The sequence below is a fragment of the Protopterus annectens genome, chromosome 4.part0 (genome assembly GCF_019279795.1).
Source record: "Protopterus annectens isolate FY-2018-M chromosome 4.part0, PAN1.0, whole genome shotgun sequence".
Classification (NCBI taxonomy): Eukaryota; Metazoa; Chordata; order Ceratodontiformes; family Protopteridae; genus Protopterus; species Protopterus annectens.
The window spans coordinates 1,436,689,406-1,436,710,250 of record NC_056733.1 but is presented as its reverse complement, the minus strand read 5'-3'; the positions used below and the strand labels follow the sequence as shown (position 1 = coordinate 1,436,710,250).

Genomic DNA, 20,845 nt, shown 5'->3' with positions numbered 1-20,845 from the left:
ACTGGAAAGGAGGTTGTTAGTAAGGAGGTAGTGTGAGACCAGAGAGTGTATGCATCTCTCTAGTATTTTGGAGAGTGGAGAGAGAATAGCTATGGGGCGGTAATTGGTTAGTTCTGCAGAGGGTCCGCCTTTGTGGAGGGGAATTATATGTGAGACTTTCCACAATGTGGGAATGTAACTTTCTGACATGACATGTTGGGCATTGGGCTGGCAACTCAACACTGTAAAAACTCCACAGCCAATCATGAGTGGACAGGTGATCCACTGTGGCGACCCCTAACCGGGAAAAGCCGAAAGAAGAAGAAGAAGACTATTAGTTAAAACAGTGAGAAATGTGGTAGACTGCTGACATTGTTTCCACCTGGTGGCCAAAGTAAGTTACTACAGCCAGAAAAACTAACCTGTGTGTATGCTCATCTGCCCTGTAGTAATAATTTAAATAAGGAGCAATTCACTTTTTTAAAAGCAGATACTTTTAAAAACAGATTCAGTGTGTGGATAAATTGCAATAGAAGGAACACCTACAGTTTAGAAAGCTGTGCTTTTTAGTTTGTTTTTGGAGCTGCTTCAGGCAGGTAACTTAAGCAGATTTATACTCTTTCACAAGGTATTTTGCTGGGCGAGTCTGTTGGGCAGGGGATGACCACAGAGTATTTAACCCGTCGGGAGAAGAGTTTAGAAAGATGTGCTTTTTAGTTTGTTTTTGGAGCTGCTTCAGGCAGGTAACTTAAGCAGATTTATACTCTTTCACAAGGTATTTTGCTGGGCGAGTCTGTTGGGCAGGGGATGACCACAGAGTGTTTAACCCGTCAGGAGAAGCTTCTAAAGCCAGATAGCACGCAGGCAGGGAGAGTAGAAGCTTCCGTGTAGACTCGTTAGAACTAGTTATTCCAGTGTTTGTTCCAGCCTGCTGGAGAGGATCACAGCTGGTCACATAAGAAATATTATAGACAGTGGTGTCTGAATGATTTATTAAGCAACTTTTAGATACTTTATTGTCAGCTGGTGCAAGATATTAGTTTTAAGGAACTTGCTCAGAAGTATTACTAGTATATTACGAAGATACTGCTGCACAACTAATTATTTACATAAAACTGACTGGTTGTCAATGCATTATGGAAATACCATAAATAAATATAAATAAATTGCCAGTGTTTAAATATGTATTAATTACAACAGTGAATCTCTCTGCATGCTTAAAACAATCTATCAAAAAAATAAAGAATGCATAGATGATGAAACAAGCTTTAACACAAATGAAGTGAAAAAGAAATGAGGAGAATTTATTATGCAATGGAAGTATCAGTTGTTACATTTAAGAAATACTGATATTGATATAAGAATAACTTAAAAATGGAGATGAATTCCTGGGGGCATACAGTTTTGTGCTCTATGATTAATGTTAAACAAATATGCCACTGGATTCAGAAGGGCTTAGAGTAAAGCGAATATATTATCTCCAAAGCCTTTCTGTCTATCTCTAAGGTTTTCCCTGCACGGGGGCCTCAGTATGGACAAAAGTTTGCAAATGAAGCCACATGCTAATGTGACAGTCCAGGGAGTGGCTAATGTTAATTAGCCATTGTACTGACCCTAGAAATATCCACAGTACCTTATTTGCTCAGCTGCTCAGCCAATTAAAATTTTGTTGTTGGACAGAAAAGTGGTTACCTTAAAAAAAAAGGAAGGTCACCTATTCAATTCTAAAAATTAAACATATAGTGTGAGTGCCTATCAACTTTACTTGCTTTTGGTAAAAGCATATTACTATTAATAGTTATCAACTTATTTTACTAAAATAGCTATAAATAATTAGCATCCTTGCAAAACAGTATTCGAATGATGATTATACTGTATAAACCGTTCTATAATGTTGCTAATTAACATTTTAAAATATGCAGTAATTAAATAAAAGCAGCCAAAACAAACAAAAACAAAAAAAAACTATTTGAAGACAAACCTGACTTTCAGAAAGCCACTTGCAATGAAGTGTGAATGCTGGAGCAGACGCTGATGGGTAGTCTACAGGCAGATCAAATCTCAGGATAATTGGTGGCAAAAACTCAACTATGTATTCAAGTTGTTCATTTCTGCCTGCAAGAAAGAAAACAGAATTTGAATGAGATTCATATATAGAAAGTTAAAAACAGTACAAAATATTGCACACTACAGGATCTGATGCAATATGTTACTGATGTATTATACAAAGCCAGTGAATTAGTGGTTATAAAGTGCAATATAGTCATTTAATGCACACCGCAGAATATTTCATCATATTCATAACTTTGGCTCTTAAGTTTTACAGAAGAAAATTAAAGACATATATTGCAGTAAAGATTTAACGTAGAGCCATGTGCTTTTGCAGTTCTAATGTACAGCCAACGGACTACTTTTACCCAGTGAAAATGATAGCTTCAACCTTCCCATCTGCAATTCAGAAAACCTGCAAAGTACAGTTTGGTGATAGTTAGTCATTTACTGATTGCAGTTCTCACATAACAGTGAATTGTGAGACCAAAACTTGCATTTACTGTACTTCTCATAAACAATGACAAAGTAAAAATCAATTGTACTGCAAAACCATCATCTAAATCAATTCAGATACAAAATCCTCAGTCTAATTTCCATTCTGTTTAAATTCCTATTGAAAAAAAGGACAATGAAAATCATAATACTGCCTGTAGCCCTATCCAATTCAGTGCTCTGAAACTTCCATCTCTAAAATGTGGAATACATCCTTGCATAATGTGGAATAAATGGGAAAAACTTTGAACATTTGCTAAAAACTTTGGCTAGGAAACTTACAGAATAATTAAAATGTTACTTTATATTTATTAAAAGTTCTTTTGCTAAATTAATGTAATTTAGTATTATTTACCATGGATATTTAAAAATCCTAACAATGAATGTGTGACAGATCCTTTCATCATTGAAGTATAACATTTTTAAGACACAGAATGATTGACATTTATCTTGATGAGGTACATCTGAGATGTTATGATCCCAATAATAAGTAACATTCTTCTTGATGTGATACAACTGAGATGTTATGATCCCATTAAGGACTAACATTCCTCTTGATGAAGTACATCTAAAAGGAATGATCCTATTAAATATGTCATAAAAGACAGGGAGCTGATTATGACTGTCAGAAATATGGCTTCATGATTATTCATAACTGAAGCCACTGAGATTTGGTATGTTTATAATTCTGGAAGTCAGGATTTTGTATTCAACATTAAAATACTTATCCAGCCTCCCCTCATGGCTCATAGTGGGGACAAAGAAAAGATGAAATTATTAAATGTTAACAGTGTAACTGTTTATGGGGCTCTTGTGAATTTTGCTTAGAGTTCAATATTATACACAGAAGAGCAATATCAGAGGCTCAGCAGGTAGAATGCTCACCTTTGATGATGCAGAATTGGAAAGCTGTGGGTTTTTTCCCCACACCAGTTCCCCAGAGTCACATTTTAGCACAAACACAGCAGTGCAGCATTATAAGGCATGCTCCGTTCCTGAGGTACCATCCTTTGGCTGAGACATTAAAATAAGGTCCTACATACTTGAGTTGTTGGTAGCTCATGTGTCTATAAAAGATCACAAGACACTTGATAGAAAGAGCAGGTATTCTTTATTAAAAACTTAAAATTATATTTACAAGAGTGAGATCTCATAATTCAAAAATTTAATAACACATTATTCCTTTCTATGCAATTCAGAATACAAATATATTTTGTTATATAAATTTTCACATAAAAATTAATAACAAAATGATATTAAATTACATGTATAAAGTTGTTTCTCTTGATCTTTCTCTATTCATTCATCTCCAGTCACACATCCTTGCCTCAATATTCCTTCAATTCTTTTTTGCATCTCATGTTTTATTATAAAGTAATTTTGCACATGTACACTTCATACTGCTGATCAAGATTTGATGCAAGAATGGCTAAGAAGAGATTAATTTAATCCAAAAATGAAAAATTAAAACTGGCAGCTCAAGATAGTAGACTATGTACAAGCAGATTTAAAAAATCTTAAAGCGAGTGATACAGACAAATGATGGTTCTGTAGTACAGAACTGGAAACAGTTGCACATGTATCTGGTTGCAATATACTGAGATCTGAGTGTCTGTATACTGAGAGACACAATAATGTGGCAAGACTGACTGGCGTACTAGTGATTGTACAAACACTACAACACTCAGGCGGCTGTGAAACATTGGAAAAAATGAACCACAAAGAATTAGTGTAAATGAAGTTATGATAATGTGGAATCATCCAATACGAACAGTTAAGAAGGCAGAATCAAGAAAAACAGATACAGTAGTAAAAGAAAAAAAACAACACATATAGCATTAATCATTGATATAGCTACAAAAGAATGTCCTGTGCACTGAGAGACAAAGTCATAAAATACTAGGATATGCAAGTATATACACTAGAGTAGTATGGGGTACAGACAGTTAACTCAGTTTCAAGAGTGGTGGGGGCAATAGGGCTAATAAGAAAGAATTTTTTTCAAGCATACACAGAAAAGCTACTGATACATATAACTCCATATAAACTGCAGAAAGAGGACATTTTGGTACACTGTGGCTGCTGAAATGAGAATACTTGACAAATATCAAAGATCGGAGCAATACTAATTTCTTGAACTTTTATTGTACCCTGACACAGGAATGGAGTCCATTCCTATCACAGTATTAAAAACTCCTAAATATTTAGAGAAATTAAACAAATGGAGCATCTGTATACTCCATTTCCTGCTTTTCTACCTCCCTGTCTTCCATACCTGGATAAAATCCAGAAAGGATGTTTCCTATCTTTACCTTTGTGTAAAAAAAAAAAAAAAAAAGGAAAAGTTATGTACCTACCATAACAACAGATCTGAATAAACAGATACAACTTCATCAGCCAACAGGATCGAAACCAAAGGTTTCCAGTCGGTTTGACATCTAAAACTTGAACAGAGTATAAGCCCCTCTTTCTTATCTATAAATGTTCTTCCAACTAGCCTTTTCTCCACAACTCTGGTGTGCTGCTCAAAAGAAAGAAGTCTAAGAAACAACATAAACAATGAAACTGCGGGCTATGTCTGCACTGAGACAAGGAGAAGGATGGTGGTCATGTTGACAGTGATGGACCTGTTCATCCATGTCACTCGTCCGGTCAGGATAAAACAGACAAGTGGTTGTGGGTTCAGTTCAAGCAGCTTTATTACACACAATTACATCAGGAATGAGGCTTTGTAACTTAAAGTTAAATAAACTTATGAACAGACTAACTACCACACTCATACATGCTAACACGCTGTTCTGTCAAAATGGCACTGCTGCCTGCACGAGATCACCATTTATATGCATGTGCTTACATCTGGAAATGCTTCTTAAAGGTACACATACACACTTTGTTCTATAGCCTCCCTCTTTGAGACATGAATCATATACTAAATGACAGTATTCAATGGCATGCAATTTACAGAAATGATCTTTTGATATGCAATTATACAGAACTAATTCTTTGACATGCAATCATACAAAATTTGACACATATAAAACAATCATGTCCAGGTTGCTGTGTATTTTACACTAGGTCTAGAAATATTACCTGAACGTGTAACATAAAAGCCAGAGTTGGATCTAGCAATGGGGACGGTCTTCAAGGAATGTTCAACTTTGGGGACATCTGGGACATCATAAGGAACAGGAATGGATACTGAGATATGTTCTTCAGTATGAACATTGTTAGGGTTGCTCTGAGATCTAGAGTATGTATCACAGGTACGATGCTGCAATATAATTTCTGATACAGGAAGAAGATGTCTGCAGTTTTTCCTGTACTCTGTACCCTCAGATTCCACTAAGTAGGATCTCAGCTTGGCACATATACCTCTCACTTGACCAATTCGATCAAAGTCTTTTGCCATTTACATCCTCACTGTCTCTCTTTCTTTTAACAGACAACAAAATCCACTCATTTTATCATAGCGGGACTTCTGAGAAGAATATTTCTTAAAAAGTTGAGCTTTGATTGGTTTGTTGTTTTTAGCATTAGGCACCAACAAACTAGAACTGATAGGCAAGGTTGTTCTGGTTTGCTTAGACAGAAGTCTCTGAACAGGTGAGCCAAGTAGATTGTCACAGGGAATATTTCTGAGATTGTGAAAATTCTAGAAGATGTCAGTATTGTCATGCTATGACCTCTCTAGTAATTACTTTGCACTCTGTACTGCATGTTCAGCAAGGCCGTTTGTCTGTGGGTATGCATGACTACTAGTAACATGAATAAAGTCCCACTCTTTTGCAAATATCTGAAACAAATGACTGGTAAACTGGGCACCATTGTCAGAAATAACTTTGTGTGGACTACCATGGGCTAAGGAATGATGTTTCATCTTAGTAATAACAGCACTGGATGTTAGGCAGCAAATCAATCTCAAACCAGTTCGAATAAGAGTCTACCAACACTAAGTAATGTTGATTGTTCCACTCAAATATATCAGTGGCTACTGCTGACCAAGGTAGTTCAGGAATTTGGCTTAGCTGAAGTGGCTCTTTTTGCAAATGTGACTTAGTACTGTTGCATACTGAACAGGAGGAAAGCACTTTATCAAGGTATTTTGATAGAAAAGGCCAAAATACTAGTCCTCTCACCCTTCTTTTGGGAGAATCAAAACCTGAGTGGCCATGATGCAAAATTTAAATGTATTCATGCTGTAAGGCAGTAGAAACAACAACTTTTGGACCTTTGAAAACAATGCCATCTTCCATCAGTATCTCATCTCTGTATGGAAAATAAGGTTGCACTTCCGGCGGTACACCAGATTGCTTTGAGAGCCATCCTACATTAATGAAGTGGTTGAGCTTTTGCAAAACTGGATCAGTCTTTTGTATGATCTCTCAGCTCATCAAGTCTCATGGTCAAAAAATTAAGTCAAAATTCTCTGCATCAAGCTGTTCCATAGTACTTCTGGGTGATCTGGATAAAGTATCAGCCAGATAAAGTAGTTCACCTTTTGTATAGACCATTTTGCATTCTACTTTTGTAATATAAGCATTCTTTGAAGTCTTGCTGGAGCTGAATGCATAGGGTTCTTTAAAATAGTAACTATAGTCGGATTATCAGTTTTGATTTGGATAGCTCGGCCATAAATATAATCATGGAAATTCGAACATAATTGCCAAAACTTCCTTCTCAATTTGAGCATACTGCATCTCAGTTAGCGTAAGAGTTCTAGATGCATAGGCAACAGGTCTGCCTTCTTGAAGAATAATTGCACCAAGACCGAACTTTGAAGCATGACAGGAAAGAACTACTAGTTTGTGGACATCATAGTATCTCAATGTAGGTGGGTTGGCAATTTGTTGTTTGAGGTTATCAAATGCTCTCTTGTGTTGTTCTAACCAAGACCAGGCAACATTTTTGTGTGTCAGCTCTCTTAAAGGCACTGATAACTGACTAAAGTCAGAGATAAAGTTACCCAAACAGTTAACCATACCAAAAAATGCTGTAGGGCTTGGACATTGTCTGCAGCTGGCATTTCAAGAAAGGCTGCTTGTTTAGAAGGGTCTGGTCATAAGCCTGCATTGGTAAACAAATTATCTACATAAGTAACTTCTGGTAATCTGAATTTAGATTTCAGAGGATTAAGCTTTAAATTCATTTCATGGGCTCTGTCAAGAACTTTCCTGAGGTTTATGTCATGCTCTGCTTCACCATTGCTTCCAACAAGTAAATCATCAACTATTATTGCACACAGGTAGCCTGAAAAAATTTGCTCCACTGCACGCTGAAAGACTTCACTGTCAGAATTTATTCCAAAAGGCATCCTGAAGAATCTGTATCTACCAAATGGCATGCTGAATGTAGTCAGTAGTGAAGATTTGTTATCAAGCATTACTTGGTAAAATGAACTCTTTGCATCCAAGGCAGAAAAAAACAGTAGCATTTGGCATGAGGGCAGCAATCTCCTCGACTCTACGCATAATATGATAAGGTCTCTTTAATGCCTTGTTCAAGTCTCTTTGGTCAATGCATATTCTGATTTCATCTGAATTTTTCTTATGAGCAGCTAACATGGAAGATACCCACTCAGTTGGTTCTGTGACTGGACAAATCATATCTTGCTGTACCATTTTGTCTAGCTGGATCTTGACTTTGTCCTGCATAGCTATTGGAACTCTCCTTGCTGGTCTTACCACTGGACTGACCTCTGGGTCTACTTTCATGGAGTACACAACTGGAAGTTTGCCTAGCTTGTCGTCAAATACATCAGCATACTCTGAGAAAACAGCATCAGTAAACCTGGAACTGGGATATGTGCTTACATGATGTACTTTCTTGGTAAAAGAAAGCAGTTTCATTCTTAAACTGTCCCTGAGACCCAATAATGACTGCACAGGTCTTTGGACTACATAAAATTGCAAGCTGTAACTGTTCCCAGCCAAATAGCATGAAAGCACTACTGAGCCTTTGGTCTGAATCTCTTCACCTCCATAAGCAACAAGCTTTGCACAATTGACCAAATTAAGTTGCTCACCAGCTCTCACTTTAGCAAATGTTTCTGCTGACATTACATTACACTTTGATCCACTGTAATGTAACTCTACTTTGAGCTCTGTGGGTTTGCCATTGATCAGGACAGTGCAAAATACTTTGCTCTTTGCTAACAAATCTACTGCATTAACCTATTCACCGACCACTGATACACCATCTACAAAGAACGTAGAGTTGCAGCTTTATACATGATCAACTTGCTTTTTTGAGTGACCTTTCTTAATAACCGAATGAGGCTTGCCTGATTTACAAAACTTTTGAAAATGGTTCAATTTTTTACACCTGTGGCATTGTTGACCAAATCCTAATCACTTGTCTCTTTTAGATTCATAGGTGGCGCCACAATGACAACAGTTAACAACAAGACTTGACTTGATTTTTGCTGACTCACCCCTATACTGCACTGAGCTTGCCTGTTTTACTGAGCTAGTCTTTGAACTTGCTAGAAAATGATGGGGTCTCCCTGCCAAACCTGCAGGGGTTGCTGCTGCCATGTGCTGAGGCCCACTTCTGCTTGCCACGTGTTGCATGCTGTCTCTGTTTGCCCTAGAGGCTGCTGAAACCATGCTTTTATCTCTTGCAAGCATACTTGTGTGCCTTTCTGTGAGCTCATGGATTTGACAAATCTCTAAGGCATTGCTCAACGTCAAATCACTGTCACAAAGCAAAATCTTTCTTATTGCAGCACTAACACCACACACAAGCTTGTCCTTTATTAACTCATCTTTCAAGTAACCAAATTTGCATGTTTTAGCTTTATTTCTCAAGTCAGTGATACAAGCTGCAAAGGTTTCACCTGGATTTTGGTCTCTTGTATAAAGTAAGTGTCTCTCTAATGTAACATTTGTCTGGGGATTGCACATTTCTCTAAATTTACATTTCAAGCACTCAGGGTCCTCCCTTGATTCAGCCAGTACCACAATATGGTGGTTTTCCCCCTCTCCTGCATACACTTCTGGTGCATACACAAATGAATGTTCTCTTTCAATGGCCTCTGACCCAGCTAATTTAAGCAAAATGAATGTCAGAAAAAGCTGCTTGTATGAAAATATCATTTTCCTGCTCAAATACTCTTCAGTTGTCCGCTATATTATGATCAAACACAAGTGGATTGGGTCTGCAAAATGCCTCTGCCATATCAACACATAGTAATGAAGGTGCTTGGAATTATGTACGAATACACACACACATAAATCAATAACCAAAACACTGAAGACAAATACCCAAAATCCAAAGCACGAATAGCAGAGCAGTCCCAAAGAAAAAACAAAGGCAGATGCAGGAGCAAATAAATTTAATGTAGACCAGGATTAAGCACTTTCGTAAACAAGTTATTTCATCAGAATCAAATTACTAAAAGCACACACCATCCTTTTGTACCCCACCCCAGTATCACTTGATACATCATTGCCTCTAATAAAAACTCTTAAAGCACCAATGCACACTAAATGTTAAAACAAACTGTAAATTGAAAACATAATCAAACACCACAAAAACTCATAGTACATAATAAACTGAACCACAATGATGCCTAAACCTTGTAATGCATTTAAAATAAAAAAAATGGTAGATAATAATGGGGAATATGTCAAGGAACATTAAATTAAAGTAAAATATATACTTCTGGTGCAAACACAAATGAACACTCTCTTTCAATGGCCTCTGACCCAGCTAAACTAAATAAAATGAATGTCAGAAAAAGCTGCTTGTATGAAAATATCATATTCCTGCTCAAATACTCTTCAGTTCTCAGCTATATTATGATCAAACACAAGTGGATTGGGTCTGCAAAATGCCTCTACCATATCAACACATAGTAATGAAGGTGCTTGGAATTATGTACGAACACACACTCATAAATATATGCCAGAATCTTATGCTAGAACTTGTAATTATGCCCAATAGTACAACAGACTCCTTGAAATAACTGCACTTTGCCAAAGAAGTATCTGTAGCACAAAAATATTTTAAAATCACTGCAGTTTGTGAAATCACTCTTTATCAGTGTAAGGAATACTTCAAAATGACTGTACTTTGCAAATAAATTGTACACAGTAGAAAAGCTCAGCATAAGAAACACTTTGAAATGAATGCACTTTGCAAATAAACTGTATACAGCACAGAACCCCTTCAAAATGGCTGTACTTTGTGAAATAACACTGTATAGTGAAAAAAACACTTTGAAATGGCGGCATTCTGTGAATAAATGCACACAGCACAATAAACTTTTTGAAATGGCTGTACTTTGACTGCACTTTGTGATTTAACTGTACTTTGCACATAGCAAACTCTTTGAAATAACTGCACCGTAATAAAGCACACACTCTGCAAACACTTTGTACACTATGAGATACTTCAAACAACTCTTATGCTTTGAATAGCTTTGATCAATGCAAAATAGTAGCTTGTGCTCAAACATTGTCTTTCACTGAAAAACATCCAGTCGCCTTTCCTTTTAACCGTAATTTGCCCTTTTATTGTGCTCGTTATGCCCTTTTAATCTCTTATCATGATCATTATTCTTTTCTTGAAGTTTTTCTTCAGACATGCTTTTTATGTAAACCAAAGAGAATTGTGAGCCCCATATGAATATCTCTGCCAGTTTTATCAGATATCATGGTTTTGAACATTTAGTTTAATTACTAATGCATTTTGTGCCTTTTGTTTGATTAATAATACATTTTGTGCTATTCTTTTGATTAATAATGGATTTTGTGGCTTACAAATGCTTTATTTCATATTCTTTGCCAAATAAATCATTAATGCAAGTTTTGGTTACCTTCAGTTTGTTTCTGGCCCTTATTGTTTGTCTGAGCTCTGTTTCACTCGCCCAACTCAGTCTGCCTTCACCTTCAACTCTGCACCTCATGGCTTAAAGAAGTTGTTCTCTTAATCCTGGTTCTGACACCATATTGCTTGTCTGGACAGGATAAAACAGACAAGCGGTTGTGGGTTCAGTTCAAACAGCTTTATTACACACAAACACATCAGAAATGAGGCTTTGTAACTTAAACATAAATAAACTTATAAGCAGACTGACTACCATACTCATACATGTTAACACTCTGGCTGTTCTCTCAAAATGGCACTGCTGCCCACATGTGCTAACTCTAACTATTTATATGCATGTGCTTACATCTGGAAATGCTTCTTAAAGGTACATACACACGCTCTGTTCTACAATCCAGATGTTATTGTTATGGTAAGTGTATAACTTTTGTACCTGCTATAAAGTTGTTCATACCCATCAACCAAAAGGACAGAATCCTAAGCTTATCCTCCTGGATAGCCATCACTGAAACATACCTCTAATCAATATGACTGCTTTAGGCAAAAAGGAAGGCTTGGTCTACACTTGCACTTTATCGTTATGGAAGACGAGGTAGGGAAGTTTTACACAATATGACCTGCATTTCAAAAATTCTTCCAGCAGAAGTAAGGACCACTAGAAAAAAAAGTTTTCCAAAACATACACTTCCTCATCAGTTCTAACAGCAATCTCAAATGGAAGAATTGTAACTCCTTTAAAATGAAATCCAAATTCCACTGAGGGACAGAATCCTTAACAAGTCAGATCTATAAAGTACATCTCAAGAAAGCTCTGTAAACTTATACGGATACCACTGATAAAGAGAATGAGCCTTGATAGAAGTTAAATATGGCAGTAAGGCAGACCCCTATAGAAGAGTAACTTAAATGTTACTCAGAGGCGATCTATGCCTGATGTACAAAGCCATGTCAAACCCAGAATTAATGGACATGCTCCACCTCAAAAAATCCAAGTCCCTTAGAGCTACATGCTCCAGGGACTTAAACCTCAGCACAAAAATAAATAGGACATGCTGGAGGGACAGATTCATTTCCCAGAGGCTCCCCTCACTCTGGAATAGAATCCCAATTCATGTTAGACACAGCCCCTCGCTGACCTTCTTCAAGCGAAATCTGGACGCGTAGATGGGAAATCGCAAATTCACCCCTGGGATCTCTTCTGTGTCCCTGCTAGACAGAGGCACAGTAAACTAATCTTAAAAGGGTACCTTCTGTGACCTACTTTACAGAGGCACAGTAGGCTAATCAAATAGGGAGGCGGAAGCCAAATACACTCCGGCTAGGCTTATAAATACCCCTGGGATCTCTTCTGTGTCTCTGCTAGACAGAGGCACAGTAAACTAATCTTAAAAGGGTACCTTCTGTGACCTACTTTACAGAGGCACAGTAGGCTAATCAAATAGGGAGGCGGAAGCCAAATACACTCCGGCTAGGCTTATAAATGCCCTAGGGCAGATAGCCTAGTATCTACCTATGAACCTATGTGCGGGTCTATATCATATGAGTGAATTGCACATTTTGCGAACGCTCATAATATCGAACGTACTGGACCTCAAAGCATTTTTTTCTGAGATCGTGGTATAGTGAAGAATGGGATATTTGCCGTTTCCTCACTGTAGTGCGATCTTGGAGTTGGAATATATATTTAGCGGGGGGGGGGCCCACAATAGGAAGTTTTGAGGTCTGGTACATTCGATATTATGACTGTTCACAATTTGTGTGTTTCACTCATGATATAGACCCAAATGTGTAGCATAACCTTGAAAAGGTAATCTAAGATTGCAGACACTGGAACTGTAAAACAGATCTAACCTTCTCTAAGTAGCTCAAATAGAAGAATGCATTAATTTGCTTTTGTGCATTTTTCTATCATTAGGCTTCTGTTCAGAATTGAGGACTTGTACTAATACACGTGGGCACAAAGAGTCCCTGGGCACTACCTGAACTAGAGTAACCATGCAGTTACAGGAAGGGAGTGAAGGTTTGGGTGAGGTTTGCAAGATGGGTGAGTGAACAAAGCTCAGGAGGGCCTCAGACACAGAGGCCTCTGCACAAGATGAGCAAATGTGGAAGTCAAGACAAGATTGGGCTATGATACTGACTCTGGGCAGGTTCTGCCCAGCTTTCTGAAAGAACATCAGAATAAATGGAAACAGGAAGAATGCATGGAAGATCCTGGTAACCGTTTCCAGATGAGAACATCTGTGAGACATTTACCCAGAGGAGGGATGGCAGAGAAGAAGTTGATGCAGTTTTTACTAGTTGAGGATGCAAAGTGATCACAACAAGGCTTTCTACAATGGCTTCACTCCATGGCACAGATATGGAGCCCTGTCTGTTACCCAGGAAACACGGGTTTAAGTAGCAGCACTGGCTTTGAAGAAGGTAGATAGATAGGGAGGGAGAGGAGTAAAGGGAGTTGTGACCCACTAGCATCTCCTGGAGCATGAGATGGGAACAGGTACTTCATGAAAACATGGGGTGGTGCAATTTTCCCTGTGGAGACCAGGGAAATCACTACATGTGCTCAATGACTGTCTGACAGGGCTGCTTACTGGCAGTATCTCTTGTGGAAGTCAGAAGCAACCAGCACAGTTATTCCATTGCATGGTCCTTTCTATTGTGAATCAGGTGTGTTCAGAGGGATGAAGGGCATGGCAGAAAATTTTTGAGCCACCCCTGATAGGCGACTACATGATGGCCTAACCTCACTGTCAACCCTCATGCTGGTGATTGGAAAAGAATAGATTGACTGTCTAGGTGAATAGCCCCCCCCCCCCCACCAGAATATGACTACATTTGACCTGCTAACATAGCCCATTCCCATAATCTCATTACTTCTTCACAGAAGTTAGAAGTGAGTTTCTGCCCCATTTATTTATGTAACCAACTACTGCCATGTTGCTACTGTAAACAACAACTGCCCTTGACAATATTCTCCCACCCTAGAGCACAGGCATCCATGGTGGCAGACACTACCAAGAAGAACATGAACTGAAAGCCTCCCAGAAAAGATTTGGATTATGACGCCACCATTATAAATGAATCTTGCATGCCTCAGAAATATTTATCCGATGAGTCATGGGCACCAATAATGCAGACCGCTGCAATATGAGAGCCACGGGAAAACCCTCATATGAACTCTGCATAAGCAGCTATCAAAATTGTAAATACTATGATATATAGTGCTCAGACAGACAGAGGTGCTGTGACTCATCAAGAAAGAAGAATCTGGGACACTGCAGCTTGCAGAGGAAGAATGCTGTCTGAAAGGAGATGTGCTTTGCAAAATCATGCCCCTAAGATGAGACTCCATCTGGGACATTGTAGTGTAACTTTTATTTACAAGGGAGGGAAGAGATTCAGTAGAGACTCTTGAGCTACAATTAATCTTTTTTAAATTAGTGCAGTTAAGGGTCAGGCATTCAGTTATGGAAACTCCTCCACCCCTTGGTGCATGTGGTTCTTGCAACCATGGACATGTACTTGGTAAACAGTCTGGGGGCAGGTGTGATACTGAATGGAAAGGTACAAAACAATGGTTTCTCCCCTGAAGTATAGTAACCTACTGGGATCCTTGGCAGTGTTAAGTTGTAGTCACACATCTGAAGGTCCAAAGAGCACACATACTTTCCTTCTTCCAGATAAGGAAGGAGGGACTGCATCGCAAGTATCCAGAAATTTTGCTTGGGAATAAACTCACTTAGCCTACTTGAACCCAGAATGGGTCAGAGGTTCTTCATTTTTTGGAAATGAAAAAGAATCTGGAGTAATAACCAGAGACTTTCTAGACAGGACGGGCATCTTGGATGATTCTTGTGTTGAGGAGGTTTAAAACCCCTTTGTTTGCCACACTGTCTTGATAGTGTGTGACACCTGGTAGCAATGGGATATACTGCAGCATGGAGGGGATATGGATAGAATCCACATGTTATGCCTGATGGTTAGGTATGCATCCAAGTGGAGGAACAGATGACACCTTACTACCTCCACACAGGAACAGTTGGTCAAGACCTCAGGGGTCAGACTGCATTATCTGCTAAGCTGTACTCAAGTTGAATGGTAAAGTTTCCTACAGAGGGCATAGTCTCCACCTGAGACCATAACTTAGTCCTGAATTTTCCATCAAGTATCTCTTCTGGTGACTGGGACTGCTCATCAGTCAACTTCATCTGGAAACATAAAAAGTGTGACAGATAATATAGGCTATGAATATGGAGGAATACAGATTCCAGAGTGATGGACATACTCTGTAAGTCTATCAGTAAAGACAGACAGCAGTATTCTGCATGGTAGGAACCTTTTTAAGCTAATCGTAGCAATAAGAGAATCTAGTATTGGAATCTCAACTCAACAAGTCCATTCCTTAGGAAGTCACAGGATTTTTTCTGACCTCCTGGAAACAACTGCCACAATACTGGGTTTCTTTCATGCAGTTCTTACCACAAGACACATCATCTTGTCTACAGGGCTGACCACCTAGAAGGAAGGTGAGGGAGGGGTAGGAGGTTTCTTACAAGATCCACTGTGAAGATGCTGTAGGGTCTGTGAGCCACCCCACCTTATGCTTTTTTTTTTATTTTCAAGAAACAGAAGCAGAGTTGAAACAAGTAAATGTGATGCAAAGTAACAGAAGGACACCAAAGTGTTAGGTAAGGGAAAATTACAAAGTCTGATCTACTCCACTGACTGCAAACACAACTAATCCAACAACTGAGATAATGATGAATAAAGGACAAAAAATAGGGAAAAAAACCCAGAACCCAAATATAACTTTAAAATCCTAAAGTAGCCTGAGCCCACTCTTCCTCTGATGCACACCTCTTCACCTAGGGAAAATGTCATCATTATGGCTATAGGAGAGAAGGTAGCAGCCTGGATGCAGTTTTAGATGCTGAGCTGAAAGAAAGTCTGTGGTTTCAATGTTGCTGAGTGACAAAGATGGACCTCTTTATGCTATATCTAATATTGGTTCTTTCGGCTAAATAATCTACCAATCTTTTTTAATCTATTACATTCTAAAATAATGCCCCATTGCTTCTTCCACATCACAGTTTCTAAAATTACATATTTTATCCATTGCATTATAGCTCATTTCTGCTGTTTCTAGAATCTTATAATGAAACAATCCCCTGAAGTCCCACAATGGTGATTTGTATTTTTCCCTTTTATAGCAGTTTTTGCATCTTTTGCCAGTTTCCCCAAATTAATGAACCTTGCAGTATGTATTTACAGTATCATGTTTTTTTCCATCATCTATTCTATCTAGTACTACTTTCTTGACACATTTATGTGTTAAACTGCCTCTCTCAAGTATTTCCCATTTTTCTTCTATAATTTCTTCCAGCACTCCATAATATTTAATCAACAAAAAGACTATTCATAGTCTCCCTTTTTCATTATTACAATCATTTCCTTACATGCACTGATGAAATATATGCTACTGGATGTATCTTGGACAAACCCCATTTATGATATATATACAAAACTCCCCTTTTAATGAGGTTTAAGCTGCTACCCCATACTGCTGAAAAATGTCCATTAATTACATTTCCAGCTCTTCTAGCATATGGTATACTATTCCAACATATGCCACCTTTCTAATAGTTCAGATGTAACCAAATATATCTTTTTAAAGGAAAATATATAAGCTTTCCACAGTTTTTCCATTTCTTACTTCCTCCAAAATATTCAACCATTCTTCAGTCAACATTTCTGTATACCCTAACAAAATTCTTAAAGTTAAACACTTTTCTTTGCAAAATAAATACTCCATACCTTAAAACTTTTACACACTTTTGAATGAACTTGTATAAAACCCAAATGAAGACAAAATGCCCTTTAAAATTTTAAGACTACATTTGTTCTTCTCCAAGGACTACATTTCTTTTCTTCTTCATGGACTAATACTATAGTATCTCCATACATAACCATCAACAATTTACATTTCTCTTTTATAATCCATTCTTACTCTTTAGTCATGTTCTTAACCTTTGCCACTATCGCATTCATCATTAATGTAAATATCTATCTGTCTTTTATCTATCTATCTATCCATCCATCCTTGTTGACTGGGTCAGTCACTAGGTAGTGATGTCTTTTCAGGGGAGACCTGCGGTGGTATGTTATTTACTAGGGAAAATCTGGACAGGGCATTGGAGAATTTCCTCTACTCATTAGGATAGTGCTTGTTCCATTCCTGGTGCAGTGGCACCTGGAAGAAAAGCATTCAAGAAGATCCAAGATGGCGGATAACACAGATGCAAATGTCGGTGCAATGTTTTAAGCTCTACAAGATTCTGAGGAGCTTTTTCAGCAGAATTTGTTGGTTTCATCAGAAGCAAATGTTCAAAACAATGATGGATGTGCTATTACAACTCTCCAGTCAGGAGGGCTGCATGATGATATTTTGGGCGAATTACTGTTGCAGAGTGAGCTGGAGAGTGGAAAAGACAATCCATGGGATGAAATTATGGACACAATTAAACTGGAGGAATCAAAAGCTATTCTAAAAGAATACTGCCCAACAAAGAAATAATATTCACAAACTGTTAAAGAAACTGTAGGGAAAGTGATAAGAGATGAACAGAGGAAAAGAAATGTCAACACTCAAAGGAAACTTATTGTGAGAATTCAGAACAAAAAGAAATGGGCAGGTATGACATTTGGGATAATTTAATGGTCCCAATGGGAGTGAAGACTCAGGTGGCAAGAGCTTTTATACTTATAAAGAGCCATTTTGTGACATTATTTCTGAGACTGGATCTGTTTTGGAAAGTTTTTGGAGGGAGTATGCGAAGAAAAAGAACTGTAATCCATGGAATTCTTATGTGGTTAAAGCATTTCACAGAGAAACAGAAAAGAAAACACATGTTCAATTTCAAATTGAAGTTGAAAAAGAGACTTTCAAGAGGCATTTAAGCAAACTTTGTAAATAAGTTATGGACATTAGCAAAGTCTATGATTACAAAGGATTACGGACTGGAGGATGGGACTGTCATATTGTACTGAAAACCGAGAAATAAATAAATGTGTATATCCCTAGTATGATAAATATAGAGGGTAATAAAGGTGTTGTAAAATATTGGGGACAACCAAAAACATTTTTTCCTGTGGAAAAGATGGGCATTTGATAAGTAACTGTGATAAGACAAAATGTTATATTTGTGGAGAAATAGGTCATGATGCAAAAAGTGTGAATTGAAATGTTATAAATGTAACAAAAATTGGGCAATTGTTGATGGATTGAAATGTACAGAAAAGGAATGAAGAAAACGAAAACAAAAGTGAGGACAGTATACAAAGAGAAGAAACAGTCCCAATAAAAGACAAAGAGGAAGAAGGGAAGCAAGATCAGAATAAAAAATAACAGTAAGGACAAAGAGAAAAATGAAAAAGAAGGTATTATAGAAGTTTCAGAAATAAGTGATGAGGAAGATATAAACTGGAAATAGTGAAAGGTAAAAATAATTATATTGGCAAAAGAATAAGAGACAGAAAACAAAAGTTTAAAGAGATAAGTGTAAAACAAAACAGGAAAGGAAATGGATAATGCAAATGAGATAAATACTTCAGATTTACACAATTTCTGATAGCTACAACATAGACATAATGACAAATTTTGAGTGCTTTCAGTAAATGTAAATACTATCAAAAATATAAGTAGAAGAATAGGCATCTTAAATCCATGTAGTAAGTGTGAAGTTGATGTAATAATACTGAAGGATGTAGTAAGACTTTTGACACAAGAAGAGATATTATAATCAAAGAACCTTTGGAGAGAAGATACAATATGGAACCTAGGGAAGGAACCATGTTCAGAGACTCAGAGATTATTACAAGGCTAATGACCCGGGGGCCATTCTAAGCCTAACCAAGTTTTCCTGAAAGAATAATGATGTCCTGTATCCAAACAGAAATTGAGAGCCAGGCATTTATAAGCTACCTCTGTCCATAAAGGAGATGTGCCAGGTCTGGTGTAAATATCCTATTCCTCATCCACTGGTCTAGGTTACTCTTAAATTGGGTAATAGATGAACTAGCTTCAAGTGAATGGGAATCTTGTTCCATAGGAGGGGCAGTCTCTGGGACGCGTATCTCTCCCTGCAGCATGTTCTGTTTAGGTCACAGGAAGAATTTAGGTCCTTGCATTAGTGGTACTCTTTGACTTATGAACATGTAGAAGATTCATATGTGTTGGGTTTAAGGATGCACTGTAAGCCAGGCACAGATGATCCCTCAGTGATCTCTATGAGATGGAGTAAAGGGAAAGGGCTTTAAGGCCGTCTGCATAAGGCAGGTTTGTTACACCTTCTTTTTGTTAGGAACCTCTGATGTCACTCTAGTTGCTGCATATACTTGGTCAGATATATACCAAAGGCAGCATTGTACTCTATGCTTGGTCTGATAAGGACAGAATACAGTGAGAAAATGACCTCTTTGGACCTAGATGCCATGTCCTTACTTATAAGTTGCACAGCATAAAAGGATTTCCTCACCACTCTGGCCACATAGTGGTTGAAGGTAAAGGCTACTGTCTACATGCGTACCCAGATCCCTGACCACTAGTTCGACTTTTAGGGTCTTATTATCAACATGATTAGCCAGGATGGTTGACTTCCCAAAGGGTACAATTATGCATTTCTTAGCACTGAGTTTAACACCATTGCTTTGGCACCATTTATTAGTCAGTGATAGACCTTCTTGAAGAATTCTGGTGTTTGCAGGGGTGTCTATGATAACCTCCTGTTAGCAATCATCTGCAAACATAGTCGACGATAAACCTTCAGCACTTGCTTTCATTTCAGAGAAATAAATGCCAGAGGGCCTAGTGCAGAGCCCTGGGGGACTCCATTAGTGAATGGCCTCTTGATGGAGATGGCTTCACCTATTTTCACCTCCTGGGTCCTATCAGTGAGCCAGTTGGCTATCCAGTGGGTGATAAAACTGTTTATACCTAAATTACTGAACTTGCCTATGATGCCTAAGTGGGGTACTGTATCAAAGGCCTTGGCCAGGTTGAGGTAAGCCGTGTGCACAGTCTTACCTTAATCCAGCGGTTTGGTGACTCTCTCAAAAAAGTCCACCAGATTAAATAGGCATGATCTTCCTTTAACAAAGCCAAACTGTGATGGGTCCAGTGTTTACAGATTACCTACATCCTCATTTATCATATCTTTGATGATTCTTTCCATGGCCTTACATATGAGGCTGGTAAGACTTATTGTCCTGTAGTTACCCACATCAGTGGTTGGACCACCTTTGTGCAGGGGAGTGACTGTAGCCATCTTCCATTCCTTTTGCACAAAACCGGACTGAAGACTCCAGCTGAAAAGTGATTTAAGTGGACCAGAGAGGTCATGTTTCATGTTATTTATTAAACATGCTGGGATGTTATCTGGGCACTACAGTACAGTGTTTTTGGCCTTGGAAAGTGCAATGATGACATGTTCTC

At 38.0% G+C, this 20,845-nt stretch overlaps 1 protein-coding gene across 3 annotated transcripts in view; it reads right to left on the bottom strand.

Moving 5' to 3' along the window:
* Nucleotides 1-20,845, bottom strand: part of LOC122799897 (E3 ubiquitin-protein ligase RNF14-like) — a 1,216,993-nt gene that overhangs the window by 1,123,330 nt on the left and 72,818 nt on the right. For all 3 annotated transcript variants that reach the window (XM_044069279.1, XM_044069281.1, XM_044069280.1), the window contains exon 3: nt 1,961-2,094. In XM_044069279.1, the coding sequence (XP_043925214.1) occupies nt 1,961-2,094 (134 nt within the window). The remainder of the gene's footprint in view (nt 1-1,960; nt 2,095-20,845) is intronic.